Source organism: Bombyx mandarina, chromosome 05 (genome assembly GCF_030267445.1).
Source record: "Bombyx mandarina strain Sakado chromosome 05, ASM3026744v2".
NCBI lineage: Eukaryota > Metazoa > Arthropoda > Insecta > Lepidoptera > Bombycidae > Bombyx > Bombyx mandarina.
In genome coordinates, this window is record NC_143212.1 from 2452402 (window position 1) to 2467686 (window position 15285).

Sequence of the window (15285 nt, forward strand, 5' to 3'; positions counted from 1 at the left end):
TTCATTAAGGTTCGTTTGACATTTATTAAAATAAAAATTCAATTTTTAATAAAAAAAATTATTAGCGATCACCTTTAAGTTTATTTAAAACGGTCAAGTATTTATTATAATCTACTGGAAGAGTCGCACATAATTTGTGATAAATTACAAAATCATAGAGTACTGTTCAAACTTCGACCAATGTGAAGATACACTATCAGTAATAAAATACAAAATTCAGTCCATTGTAACTTATATACTTACTAATAATATATTATGTATTATAGCAAATAACTATTCTATGCATTGTGATATTTTTAATGACACTGGATTGAAGTACATACAAAATAATCCTACTTTACTCAAATCCGTTTTACTAATCCTATAGATAAAACCAGAAGGATTTTCACAATCTAAATTTCATTCAATAAATGATTCTAACTTGCACAGGTTAAATTTAGTCATATTAAAATGGTTTAATATAATATAGTACATGTTTCAAAATATATACAATTTTAAAAATCAAGTAGACATTTTGACCAAACTACTAATGACATCAGCGCCATCTTTAATCTATCTCTTAAATTGACTTAAATCCCTCGAATACTTTTTCTAATAACGATTTAAATTAACATATTGAAATGATTCTTGCAACATGCTTAATTATTGGAATTTTTAATATGACAAATAAAAAAAATCTGGCATCAAGTGTTCATTCACAAATTAGTATGGCTTTATAATTCGTCCTTCTCTAAATCTATGTCTGAAAGGTCAATGTCCTCTTCTAATGGAAGTTCGCCGTCTTTGCCGTCCCAGGGCTCCGTGGTCACGGCTTTGGGCATCTCTGCTCCTTTCACCGGTGCTGTTTGGCCACGACCGAACGACAAATCTCTGTAATAAGAAAAAGAGGTACAAATTAAAAAAATGAGTGTGAGTACTGTCACTAGTATATATGGATTATTTATTACAAACTGACTAACTTAATTCAAATCATAAAAAATAGAAGAAAGATTTTTCATATTCGTTAAACGTTTGTTGTTGTATCAAAATCGTGTTCAAATCCCGTGGGCGTGATTGCTGCTTATAAGACCCTAGGGGTAAGTACTACCAGCCTACCTACTTCTGCCGTGAAGCAGTAATGTGTTTCAATTGAAGGTCGGGTCAGCCATTACCGTTCACCAATCAATAGAAAAGCTTACCTTAGGAACTCATTGATGCCAGTTTCAGAGAAAGAACCTCTCAATGTAGAGAACTTGAGTTTTTTAGCATTGACAACTGCCATGGCAGGGTAACCAAATCCGCCAAGCTCCAGAGAATCTTCAAGTGCTGGTTGTGCACCAGCTTCTGCCCAAATCCACCTGTAATATAAAGTAATATTATATATTGTTTGTTTAAAGACTATGTGTTCAAATTTTTTTTATTTTTTTTATTGCTTAGGTGGGTGGACGAGCTCACAGCCCACCTGGTGTTTAGTGGTTACTGGAGCCCATAGACATCTACAACGTAAATACGCCACACACCTTGAGATATAGTTCTAAGGTCTCAGTATAGTCACAACGGCTGCCCCACCCTTCAAACCGAAACGCATTCAAATTCTGTAATTGCTCGGTAATATATTATTATCACCGAACACCTTTGTCAGTATAATTCGCGTGACGCGTTAACTTTATTGCTACAAATCGTCAGTGCACGATCAACAACCGCGTCACCCGGGTGCATTCATAACATTAACATTTAATTGATTTACTTTATATTTTAACAATAAACATTTTTAAGGAACATAAACTTTAAATAACAAACTCACACCGCACCCTACACTAATAGTAGGATGTATAAGTAAGTAAGTAATTATTTTTGCAGCAAAGCAATAAAAAATAATCTGAAAATCTAATCACGTGATTAATAACTGTATGGGCAGTATTGATATCCCTCAATTTTAATGCTACATAAAGTATATGAGTTAAATAATACGAACCCCCACATCTTGTTCTTGTATTTGTCACCAAGACGTTTGAGGATGGAGATATAGTCATTCCTACATGCGGCATTGCAGTCCAAGATGTGAGGCAGGATTGATACAACACATAGAGGCTTCTCGCTGCAAGCCTTCAAAGTTTCTTCACCAACAACCTGTAAATCATATTTTATCACATTTTATTTTATTTAGAGCTAGTAACATAAAATTAGCATTATCTTTTAAATTTGCATCTGATGCTTAGGTCAAAGGCTATACATCGTTTATGGTAGCTTTATGCATTTTGAAAATATTGGTAGCTGTTTCACATGTCACATGATAGAGTTGGCTAATGTTATATCAAGATATTTAACAAAGTACCTATGACTATACTATTGATTGATTAAATGGTATAGTACTCTAGGCCCACTGGTGGGCCGCATGGCGTTCAACATGTTAATAATGGTAGCTTTGATAATCCAATTTAAGTATAACTTTTAGAAGATATTATTAAAATGTTGTTTTGTATCCATTTCCATAATGAAATGGCATTATGAATTTTGATTATTATTGAGTATTTATATGATTTAAAATTATTAATAATATAAAATTACTAATATACATTATAATATAATATATATTGGATATGACTATTCACTTCACCACAACAAGTAATAAAATGTAACTCGACGTTGTTAGATTCGCGGAATAAATAACATTTTCTTAAAACAATAAAAATATTTATGTTTGACTATAAAATCGATAGCAAACATTTCAACAAAAGCCATTGAATTTTGTGATAATTTCAAAGAATTCATTGAATTTTGTGATAATTTCATTGCTGCTTCAGTGTGAATACTTTAAACTGTTATTAGTTATTGGCCTTAATTAATTTTTTTAAACTTAATTGGATTTTGTATTTAAAGCCAAGTTTCAGTGTTAATTTTTCTACTATACATTCAAACGAATTCTATTTCATTGACATAAAAAGAATGTTGGATTCACGTCCAAACGTCAAGACATGATATTTGTCAAAATAGTTTAAGTTCATTATAATGACTGAGCTTTTAGTAATCTATTTTAGATTACCAAGTGCCAAATTATTTTTGTTAAATATGTATTTAAAGAGACCTGTATGATATCTGGTGCGGGCACATTCTCAGCGAGCTTCTCAAGAGCCCATGTAACTATGTCGCTGGACGTCCTGCCTCCATTGTAGTCTTCTGCAGAATCGCTAGACTTCTTCCCTGATGGGAATAGTTTGATGGTCGGGTATCCTTGTACTTGGTAGCGTGACGCCATTGTTGTGTGAACTGTTGCATCCAGGGCACCCAGTTTGACCTAAAACCATCGTTCTAAGGTTACATCTGGTCATCAGGATTATAGACATTTCAACAATGAGAACATTATGATTAAAAATTTTGTCTTTTTTTTTCTTATCCTACATATTTTTTTTACTTATGATATTCAATTTAAATTTGTCACTAGAATGGGATGAGTATGTTTAACAAAATTTTATGCATGTTGTAAACAAATATAAAATATAAACCTTTTTGTTAGTAAACAAAAAATATATAATAAAGTCAAATTTTAAGTATGAATTCAAATAGGCCATATACATTTCAAAAACTTATTAAAATGTTACTACATACGCGTTTATATACCTTATTTCCTTCATATTATGAATACAGATCGGAATTTTAAAATTATGTTTCACTAAAGCTTTGCTTTTACAATACTGACCTTTCCTTTAAGTTCGGTGGCAGCTTTAGCCCAGTGAGGTTCAAGATTCTTGCAGTGCCCACACCAAGGAGCATAGAACTCAACCAGCCAGAGGTCATCGCTGTCTAGGACCAGTTCTTTGAAGTTGCTGTCTGTTAGAGTAATGACATCAGACTGGAAGAAATATTATAAAAAATTATTACTACTTATAATACTGCTTTTTATACACATGTATCCTAGAAAAAAATGGTGTAACTGTATCAAAAAATATACGTGTGTTTTATTGACAACTTCAAGACTTGGAAATTGTTGACCAGTTCGTTTATCTTGGCTCTCTTCTTAGTGACGAAGATGGCAGCGAGAAGAAGATCGCCAGAATAATCGAAATGTCCAAATGAGCAATGACTAAACTTACTAGGATAAGGAAAGACCGCAATATATGAAGCATAGTGGATCGAGTGATCAACATTTCAAACTAAAAACGACCTTCAGCAATGAAGAGACTGACTTAGAAGATGTTTTATTAGTTGTACAAATAAATGAGCTCACTAATCACCTGATGTCAAGTGGTTACTGGAGCCCATAGACATCAACGTAATGCTGCTATCCACCTTGAGACATAACTTGTAAGTTACAGTATAATGGCTGCTCCACCCTTCCACCCGAAAAGCATTACTGCTTAAGAAATAGGCAATAACTAACCGCGCAGTCTTTTTTTTCCCTACCTAAGACCATCAGGTCTAGAGAGACCATATTAGCGTAATCTTAACTAGTAGGTGAGCTCACGGGGCCCAAGCCTGACGATGTTGCTAACATGAATCCTAGCAAGAGCCGTGCTTCGCAGAATCTACTACCGGATCGGAAACGCGACCCACTGAGAAGATCCGGCGAGAAACTCAGTGGGCTGTGTCTGTGGGTTAATTTACTCGCCGAGCCTTTCGTCGCAAATCGCGCAGTCTAACAAGGTGTTCTGCTACTACCAAAGATTACGCAAAACTTTAATTTTTGCAAGTTTGATTTCTGTTACACAATGTTATTCCTTCATCATGGAAGGAATTCGTGAGCATTCGTTAAGTACGTATTTCATTCCAAAAATTGGTACCACCTGCCTGCGGGCTAGGATCAACCGGCACAGTCGCATAGCACGATACTGTTACGTCGGTATGTGTAACGCCATCTATTGCCGAATAGTCGAATTAATACCGAAGGATCTTGTAACATATAGAACGCGCGAGGAGTACAACGCCATCTATTGTCAGATAGCGGAAACAATACTACAAATGTGTGGAATATTCTCGACGACTCTTGGAATTTCGTCTCGACTATAAAAGCGTTGCAGAGATGGCACGCAGTCAGTCAGTTAGTAATCGGAACTACTCGAAGCGAAACAGCGAACGGATCACGGCAGAAATAGATAGGGTGGTGGTACCTACTCGTGTAGACTCACAAGAGATCCTACCATCAGTAGCTTGGTGAACAACCTCATATGAAAAAAAAGTAGATATCTATAGTATTTTTACTCGGTTTTCGCGAGTCGTGTGATTTTTGTTTTTATCTGTACATGTATATTTTTTATTTTATTTTATTTGGAATACATTCTATATGGGGTACAGTCTCCTGTTGTAATAAGATAAAAACAAGTATTCTCTACAGATGTACTGAAGACCTAGTCAAATGTTCACTAGCCGCAGGCCAAACGAGGCGAAATGTCGCATCACTGGTGGTAGTCCTCTTGGGAGTCCGCACGGGTAGGTACCACCACCCTGCCTTTTACTGCCGTGAAGCAGCATTTATTACAGCTTTTTACCCAATGGCACCTGGATTACTGCTGATGTGTATTGTGAGGACCTGGACCCAATGATGGGGAAGCTTACGAATCTCTGGCCAGGCTTGGGTAATCACGCTACCTCATATAAATAAATAAAAAATACTTTAAATTTGGTGGTAGGACATCTTGTGAGACCGCACGGGTGGGTACCACCACCTCGCCTATTTCTGCCTTGAAGCTGTAATGCGTTTCGGTTTGAAGGGTGGGGCAGCCGTTGTAACTATACTGAGACCTTAGAACTTTTATCTCAAGGTGGGTGGTGCATTTACGTCGTAGATGTCTATGGGCTCCAGTAACCACTTAACACCAGGTGGACTGTGAGCTCGTCCACCCATCTAAACAATAAAAAAAAAATTAAAAAACTTGAGGCCTTAGAACTCATATCTCAAGGTGGATGTCGCATTTACGTCGTAGATGTCTATAGGCTCCAGTTATCACTTAACACCAGCTGGGCTGTGAGCTCGCCCACCCATCAAAGCAATAAATAAAAAAAACCTAATGATATTTCCGAGAAAAATCTGGATAATGAATATTACAGTATAAAAAAATTACTAAATATTTGTCGTGTGGGATGTATTGACAAGGTCAATGATCGGCGTTAGTGTGACGTGGCCTAACAGAACTATAGAAAAAAGTGAGAGGATATGTGGGAGTCGCATTACGAGTCAATACATTGCCAGCCAATAATACAATATGCTGGTTACATTTTATTTTATTAGGTGGATTATCATAGTTAAATTCGTAATATGAATGATAATAGGTCGAAGTTTTTACCTATTACATAAAATATATTAAATTTAGACAATGTCTCAGTGTGTATGAAAAATCAGAACAAATACGATCATTTAACTTTGGCGAGTGAGCTAATCTAGTGGTTATCGAACTCCATAGAAATCACAATGTCAAAGCCGTCACCCCCATTGAGACATAAGGACTAAATCTCATTTTTATAGTTCTTCGACTGTCTCATACTTTAAACCAGAACACATTTTTTGCAGGTTTATTTTCTTAAGCATTCGTGAACCTGAGTGAAGTACTTAGTACATAAACAGATTCCCCAGCATTAAAAAAAGCCCATTTAAACAAAATAGTCAACAATTTTCTGGAAGGTTTGAGAAAAGCAAGATTAGAATGACTCATTAGATAGATAGATTTCATTGTCCATGGAAAATTTCAGAAAAATAACTTTTAAACTCATTAAGATAATAAAATGTCATTGTCCTTTGTTGTTTGGCATTCAGTTTCTTGAGAGGAATATTTCTTGTGTATTTCATTTCTGAGATTAAAATAGTTTTGAAAGTCTTAAAAATAGTCATCTTTCATTTAATTTCATCATCATTTAATATATCTGTCATCTATGAAATGGAGACATACCTACCTATCCATCATATAGATGTTTATAATTAAAATTAGCATGTCAATATTTGAAAACTTTTTTGGAACTATCAGAAATAAGAACTTTTTCCTGTGATTTCATGAAATCTCCCACTCCATATAATATGAAATTTATTTTTAATGTGAAGAATTTATTGTTATTGGTGTTTCATCATCATAATTTTCTATTCTACGAAAAAGTTGTGCTTGATATTGAACATATTTCAGTTTCTTTTCAGGTGTCATATACACAGATGGATTAATTTGCTTCATTTGAGTCCTTTTCAAAGATTTCCATGGAATGTTGTGTCCGTAAATTTTTGTCTTGGAATTAAATTGAGAATTTAATGAGATATCTTTATATTTACTTTAGTGTTTATTAATTAACTTAGAGTAATTAATATATTTTTACCGCAACATATTTTACTTAGTAAGCTTGAAAATGATATCAACCATTTTTCAAGGTTCTATTTTTCTTCTTCAATTTATAGTTTTTTAGCAACAACCTGAACTTATGCAAAAATTTTACCTTATCAGAAGAGGACCCACTCGATTTCTTGCCGAGATTTTCATATGCCTTCTCCTTGGCTGCCTTTAAAGCAGCTTCAACAAATCCTTCTGCTGTCCTCTGACCTTGATATGGTGTGTGCTTGCTCCCTGTGAATATCTTAATTGTGGGGAAGCCAGTGACTCCATATTTCTGTGATACACTTCTATGTTCATCAGCATCTAAGGCACCTACTTTTACAATGCCCTGAAAATGAATAAACTCAGTCGTTTACTTAATTTAGATAGCTTTTATCATATTAACATACGGTATTTTGTTAATGATGAAATGGTCCACCGAACTACGCTACCCAGCTATCTAATGAATACAATTTGTTATTTTGTATATAGTCTTATCCGTTTCATTAAAATAAGTACCTTTAGAGCTCTCGCAGCTTTTTTATATTCGGGAACAAGGCTTTTACAATGTCCACACCACGGTGCAAAGAACTCAATGATCCAAATTTCGTCGGAATTTGTAACTAATTTGTCGAAATTACTCGGTGTCAGCTCGATAACGTCTGAAGACGAATCGTAGAGGGCCAAGGACCCCGCTGCACAGAGCAAGATACCTGAAATAAAAATATGAAATGTAAATTTACCGGCACATTAAATAAATTTAAACAATGTCAAAAAGCGTCACAGTTTGATGTTATGTTTTGCAAATATACCTATAAAATATCCGTGTAACATTATGAAATTTCACACTATTTATGAATAAACGATTATAAAATTTTTGAGATCGAGATTCACAGCACACTACAATGTGTAACTTAAATACGTAAAATAAACACGTCAATCTTTAAAATTCATTTACAAAACGGAGGAGGAGGGTCGTGTATTGTCAATGGATTTCGTGGATCCAAGTGATTGGTGTTTTTAAAATTTGGCGCTTATAAAATATATCTGTCCATGAACCGTAACTTTCCTTTGCCTACCCTTATCTAGCTTGTTTAAAATAAGTAGGTATTAGCATAATTTGACTAAAAACATTTTTTTAAAATAATTAACCTTTAATTACTTATATGTAAATTAATTGTATGTATAATATTATTATATGTGTACATATGCACTATACATACATTATATGTATACATATAATAACATTATATGTTTAATAATTACTTATATGTATTTATTTTTTTGTATTTCATTATATATGTACGTGTTTGTATATGTTTATGTTATTTATGTGTGTAATTGTGTATGTATATAGTTTGATATATTATGTATTAGTGTTTACTTTTATTGTTGTTGTCTATAGTGTCAATAATTAAATTAATTAGATTGTACTCATCTACCCACTCATGTAAAGCTTTCTTTCTTTAAGAACGGTTAGCTGGTAGATAACTCAATTGTTGAGTTAAGCTCGCCATTTTTTATATCTTTTCGCAATTACTGTATTATATTAACTGTGTGTACAAATAAATAATAAATAATAAGTCTCAGCAGAAGGTATTTCTTTGCCATATTATACTTATATATAACTCAATATTTCTATATGAAAAAAATAATCAAATTAGGACATTTAGGAATGATTTTGGCTTATATTAGGGCTGATTAGACATCTTTTCATGCAGCGCGCGACGCATGTTTTAATCAGAATAGTTTTGGATATAAATAGTTTGGATAATAGAACTATTTGTCAAAACATTTAATCAATATTTATTCTTGTAACATTCTATTCCCATTACATAATTTATATGTGAAGTAAAAAAAACATCATTTATATGTGAAGTACGGAGGGTAGAGGTAAGGAGAACCGTCTCATATGGGAGAAGCTTGAAAAAGTGTCCCATAACCCATTTTCAGCACTAAATAACAGTTCAAAAATCCTCCAGAATGGCGCTAGCATAGGCACAGGGTATGATATGAATTGAGCAGCTGTTAACTGATTGAAGTATGCTGAGTTAGGAAATTTAATATATTTAATGACTGAAGTAGTTAGTGACAATATAATATAGAAGACCTCACATGCTTACGTAGTCCAAACTAATTTCGTTACACATTTACATTGCACATTTACGTTGTAGATGTCAATGGGCTCCAGTAACCACTTAACACCAGGTGGGCTGTGAGCTCGTCCAACCATCTAAGCAATAAAAAAAAACCATAGGTAATGTGAAGTTATCTTTTTCTATTGTTGGGGGAATTACCGGAAAGAATTTTGTTTTTGAAATTCTGCGGCTGGCAGCTTTTGTAGTAAATTTAATTAGTTTGCAGGTAGCTTGGACAGCCTTGGTCTCGATAAAAACCCAGGGTTAAAGTGAATATTTATAAGAATTTAACGAGGAATATATAAATATTTGCGCAAAACTTTTAATGTTTGACAGAAACTAACATTATAAGAAGTTGAAATATAACAAAACTGCGAGGTAAGCATCCATTAAATAATTTACTTATTAATTAGTAAACAACGATTCTATTATTAGGTTACCTATGAAATTGCACTTTGGTCTATATACATATATTTTTTTCTTTTTTTATTGCTTAGATGGGTGGACGAGCTCACAGCCCACCTGGTGTTAAGTGGTTACTGGAGCCCATAGACATCTACAACTTAAGTGCGCCACCCACCTTGAGATAAAAGTTCTAAGGTCTCAGTATAGTTACAACGGCTGCCCCACCCTTCAAACCGAAACGCATTACAGCTTCAAGGCAGAAATAGGCGAGGTGGTGGTACCTACCCGTGCGGTCTCACAAGATGTCCTACCACCAAATTTAAAGTATTTTTTATTTATTTATATGAGGTAGCGTGATTACCCAAGCCTGGCCAGAGATTTGTGAGTTTCCCCATCATTGGGTCCAGGTCCTCACAATACACATCAGCAGTAATCCAGGTGCCATTGGGTAAAAAGCTGTAATAAATTATATTGGTACTAGATCACCAAACAGTGACAAGGAATCAAGGTCTAACTAACATGACAACCGCTTACGATCTAAAAGAATCTAGTTTTCATCGCAAGTGACAATGCGATACAAAATTCCTTCGTTTCGTTTCTATGTTTGGCGAAGTAATGTGCTCAAGGAATGCGTTCGTCGCGCTGGAGACCCACATCAAACTATTGCCTTAAAAATTGACAAATAGTGTTTTGATGCTAGTTTTGAAAGCTAACTAACTCAGCTATAGTTTGAGCTGAACGTTAGCTTCACCTTTAACTTCCTCTACTTCTTGAAATTTTCATGTCAGAGCGGTCGAACGCTTTATTCATTTATAGCAGCCTTTCTCAAAGTGGGCGATAACGCCCCCTTGTGGGCGCTACAGGCCTAAAGAGGGGCGGTAAGAGACCCAAAAAAATGGGGGCGTTGTGTAGAGGCTTGTGAGGCGATTTGTAATTTCATCTAGGAGAACTCTTAGACACCGACTGAGCTCTCGCTATAGCAGTTTTTAAGTAGGTGACAAAATGGGGGCGCTACAAAATAATTTATTTTCAAAGTGGGCAGTAGATGAAATAAGTTTGGGAGCCCCTGATTTATAGTGTTCACTCCGTACATGTTGTAATGTTGCGACCCATTTGTGCAGCATTGTTGCCACGAGTCACGACGGAACCTTTATTTAATTTTTATAATTAGGTACTCGTATTTGTATCGTGTCCATATTGATGAAAAAGCTATCAATATAATAAAAACCAAAACACTAGTAATTAAAAAACAACAAGTTTAATTTGAAAAAGTAATCCAAATCTACAAAAAAAAAAAAAAAATTTGAATTCCGTTGAATTTAGAATTTATTGTCATCCATATTAATTGTGGCTTAAATGGTCAGTATTGTAAGATGGCTCTAACATGGGTAAAATCCTATTATTTAATTACAACAAGCTAATTCTACTGTATTGAATGAAAACCACAACGTCGCTTTGAAGATTATAATGTGAATTTGAGGAAAAATTTGGTGAATTCACATTCAAAAAGTAACTGTAATAACTTGCCCACATTACAACCTTCATAGCGATAATTTTGTTATTAATATAATCCTTCATGATTTACTCTCTAGTCAGTTTTAATAAACTTGACGAGAATGTCAAAAAATGAAAACTTTGATAGCACGAGCACGTGCGATTCAGAGTCAATGTCTAACCCCACAGATAAAAAAGAAATAAACTAATCAACTATTTAAACTTCCTGTACATTTGTTTGGATCTGCTGATTTGTAATTAAAGAAAATGCATTACCACATCAATTAAAACCCTATTAAATTTTGCTACAGTTGAAGCATGTTCAGACATCCGTTTATTCGGATGCTTTGTTCAAAAGGATTGAATTTATCACATTTGACAGGTTCTCTTTGGCTTGGCATTGGCTTGTTTTAACTGGTACATTTTCGGCGGGAAAATATTGCAGAACGCAAGTTTCGTGTTCATTAAACTAGTTTATTATAAAATGCTTTCAGTTGCCTCTAACATCTCTAAAATGAGTGCCAACAATGTTAAACCATTCACCGTGTTCGTGGAAGGTAACATAGGTAGCGGTAAAACAACATTTCTGGAACATTTTCGTCAGTTTGAGGATATCACTTTGTTGACGGAGCCCGTTGAAATGTGGCGAGATCTTAAAGGTTGCAATCTTTTGGTAAGTACACCATTTCAATGTTTGCAAATGCATTTTTAAACATTTGTTTATGATTTGCAATAACCAAATAATACGATCTATGGAATCTCGGATATACTTTACACAACGATCCCTGAATAAATCAATTTGAATCTAAGGTGGGTTATTCCTCATTTTAGGAACTCATGTACAAAGATCCAGAAAAATGGGCGATGACATTCCAGTCATACGTTTCCTTGACGATGTTGGACATGCACCGGAGACCTGCTCCAACTCCAGTAAAGCTAATGGAGCGATCATTATTCAGTGCGAGATACTGCTTCGTTGAACACATGATGAGAAATAATACACTCCATCCAGCACAGTTTGCAGTTCTTGATGAGTGGTTCCGATTCATTCAACACAACATTCCCATTGATGCTGATTTGATAGGTTTGATTTTACTTACTTATTCGAGGACTATTTTTTAAGTACCAAAAGTTTTAAGTAATGTAATGATCATAACACAACAAAGATTGTTTTGCTAACACTTCTGTTATTTAATTTATCTTAAGCAACATTACATATTTCTGGTATAAATGCCTATGTTAGGTACTGCTGGTAATGTTTTGTTTAGTTTAAGATGTCTCAATAGACCATATTCATAACACAGTACATTGAGTTAATAGAATCTTAAAATCAAAACTTGCATTCTTATTTCAGTATATCTAAAGACATCACCTTCAATAGTGTACCAAAGGATCAAAAAGAGAGCTCGTTCAGAAGAGCAGTGTGTGCCCCTGTCATACATTGAGGAACTGCATAGGTTGCATGAGGACTGGCTAATCAACAGGATACATGCTGAATGTCCCGCACCAGTAAGTAAAATAAACTAGAAATAAACATTCTTTAAAAAGGAAATCAACACTAGACAAATCAATATATTTTGAGTACAGCTGTAGCTCTTTCAGGAAAAATAGATTGAGAAATAGTTCAGAAAGTTAATTTTGGTTTTATGAAGGCTGATAAAGCTAGACAATTATTTGTAATGTTTGTGGACAATGGGGCTGTCACATCCAAGTGTGCTAGTTAAGTAAAAACCTGGAATGTGAATCAATTCCTTTTATGAGAAGAATCTTAACTCTTTCATAAGTTCTACTGTAACTTTACTGGTTGGTGGTATAAATTCTGTATAATACTGTAACTTTACTGGTTGGTGGTATTGTGACCTCACTTGGGTCAGTAATATCTAATTATCTATTTCTGCCAGGCTTTACACAATACAATCACACTATGTACTTGATGTAGATATGGGCTGTAGTAATAACCTATGGGCTAGTAGTAACTTATGGGCTGTAGTAATAAATTTAAACTGAGTGGTATGTTAGTTGACCTCATTTAAAAGTAAAAAAAGTGTATCTTAGTTGTAAGAAGCTTTTACATAAAAAAACATTTTTAAATATTAGCTCTGACTATAGTGTTATTAGCTTTCTAAGCTAAAACTAAACCCTTTGACTGCCATATAGGATACCGGTGCCTTATATAGCGCTTTGAAATAACTAGTTCAGTTTCTGTTATATACAAGGGATACACGTGTTAGCTAGTAACACACTGGCCTATATTGAATAAAACTCTATATGAGTATCCACGCTCACACATACTCATACACATACACACACTCACACATAGTTTCTCTCTTTGTTTTTCTTTTTAAGGCGCTAGAATATCTAGTAGACTCTGGGAAAGATGAATCTGAAGATACTGAGAATATCTGTTACTAAAAGACCTGAAAGGCTAAAACGTACATTAAAAGCCAAACATAATTATTTCAATGCGCCATGTAGGGCATGCAGGGCGACGATCTAAATGGCAATCAAAACGTTAAAACTAAGTGCAAACAAATTCAATATAGTAAAGATGAATTTATTTTCAGGTATTAGTGTTAGACGCTGATTTAGACCTCTCTCAGATAACCGATGAATACAAGAGAAGTGAGCATCAAATTTTAAGAAAGGCTGTTAATGTAGTTATGAGTTCACCAAACAAGCATAGCCCAAAGAAACCAATATCAACAACACCAATCAAGATCACACCTCACATGAGGATCTTATAATATATTCATTATTATTATTAATTCAATCTGACTTTATACATAGTTTAGTAATAATATTAATAGTTTCATCTCTGATTATATTTCTCATCACATATTTAATTGTGAAGTTACCTTAAAACCACTTGCACTGAAGAAATCTTATTATTTTTTGTATTATTATGAAGACATTGTTAATGGCCAGCATGATCAATTACGCATGCATGATCACATGCACTATACATATAAAGTCATATAGTAATTATGTATTGATTACATAATGAATGCACATTCTTATTTTTGATTTACACTCAAGATAAAAGTAATCTTTGAAACTGTAAATTCAAAGAAACCATGCAAATATTAAATTGTATAATACTCTAAACTAGTAGATTATAAAAAAAAAAATTATGACCATTAGAATGTATTCAAATTACGGTTGATACTTGAAAAGTTTTACCTTGTAAAGGACAACTGGAAATTGAAAGTAAAGGAATTAGATCTTAATTAGTAGTATAAAATTAATCACAAATTCTTTTAATGTTTTAATTTCAAAATATTTATTTATGAATCGTACTGATGTTATTGTGCATGGTTTGCATTTAATTTATGATAAGTAGCGTATATTAATATTTAAAACGATTTATAGTATTATTGACTTGGATTAATTTTATTTTAAATAAACTTTTGACATTAATTCTGTTTGTTTTATTGACGGACCCAAGTTAAAAAAGTCTTGTTAATATAAGACTGCATACAGATACATATATGAATCTGGCTAACCAACAACCACTTTCTGATTATTATATGTGGTGTTACTACAGGCAATCATTAGAGAGTAAATATTATAATCATAATCTTGATACTGATTTCAATAATTTATATACTATTAATGAAAATCATGAACAGTATTTATAGCCCAAGACCCCGTGGGCGAATACCTGTATGTATTTGACCAGAACTGAATTTTCGTACATTTAGACTCCTATACCTACCATGCATGAGGTGGGGACTCACTAAGCTCAAAGTGGTCGACGCGCCGAGCGCTCAGGTAGGACAGATATCGATTTTGACGGATTTTAAATCCATTTGACCACGTCTGCCGTTTTGAAATTTTGAAAATATATGATTATTATTATCGGAAAATAAGAATGGCAGACCATTATCGCGCTGTTTTCTTTGTGGCAGATCATTTTGAAAATGCTAAAATAATTTTTTTTTTAAGGTAATTGACCAGATCTGCCATTGATATATGTTTATTATATT

The 15285-nt window shown here is 33.8% G+C and overlaps 2 protein-coding genes across 6 annotated transcripts; one reads left to right on the plus strand and one right to left on the minus strand.

Annotated features, from left to right (window-relative positions):
- Window positions 1-8324, minus strand: CaBP1 (Protein disulfide-isomerase A6 homolog CaBP1). Its single transcript, XM_028175768.2, has 8 exons — window positions 8075-8324; window positions 7782-7975; window positions 7387-7611; window positions 3677-3829; window positions 3065-3274; window positions 1955-2109; window positions 1179-1337; window positions 1-870 (listed from the first exon to the last, which is right to left on the minus strand). The coding sequence occupies exons 1-8, from the start codon at window positions 8094-8096 to the stop codon at window positions 714-716; spliced, it is 1275 nt and encodes a 424-aa protein (XP_028031569.2). The 5' UTR covers window positions 8097-8324; the 3' UTR covers window positions 1-713.
- Window positions 8325-9601: 1277 nt separating this feature from the next.
- On the plus strand, window positions 9602-14716 carry LOC114244024 (deoxynucleoside kinase). Of its 5 annotated transcripts, none has more exons than XM_089727269.1 (5): window positions 9602-9778; window positions 11794-11972; window positions 12131-12383; window positions 12654-12808; window positions 13864-14716. In XM_089727269.1, exons 2-5 carry the CDS (start codon window positions 11814-11816, stop codon window positions 14041-14043), a joined length of 747 nt encoding a protein of 248 aa, XP_089583395.1. In that variant the 5' UTR covers window positions 9602-9778; window positions 11794-11813; the 3' UTR covers window positions 14044-14716. The 5 variants fall into 5 exon arrangements, with proteins under 5 accessions (XP_089583395.1, XP_089583394.1, XP_089583397.1 ...); XM_089727268.1 differs by lacking the exon at window positions 9602-9778 and adding an exon at window positions 10142-10253; XM_089727271.1 differs by lacking the exon at window positions 9602-9778 and adding an exon at window positions 10184-10243.
- Window positions 14717-15285: the final 569 nt, after the last annotated feature.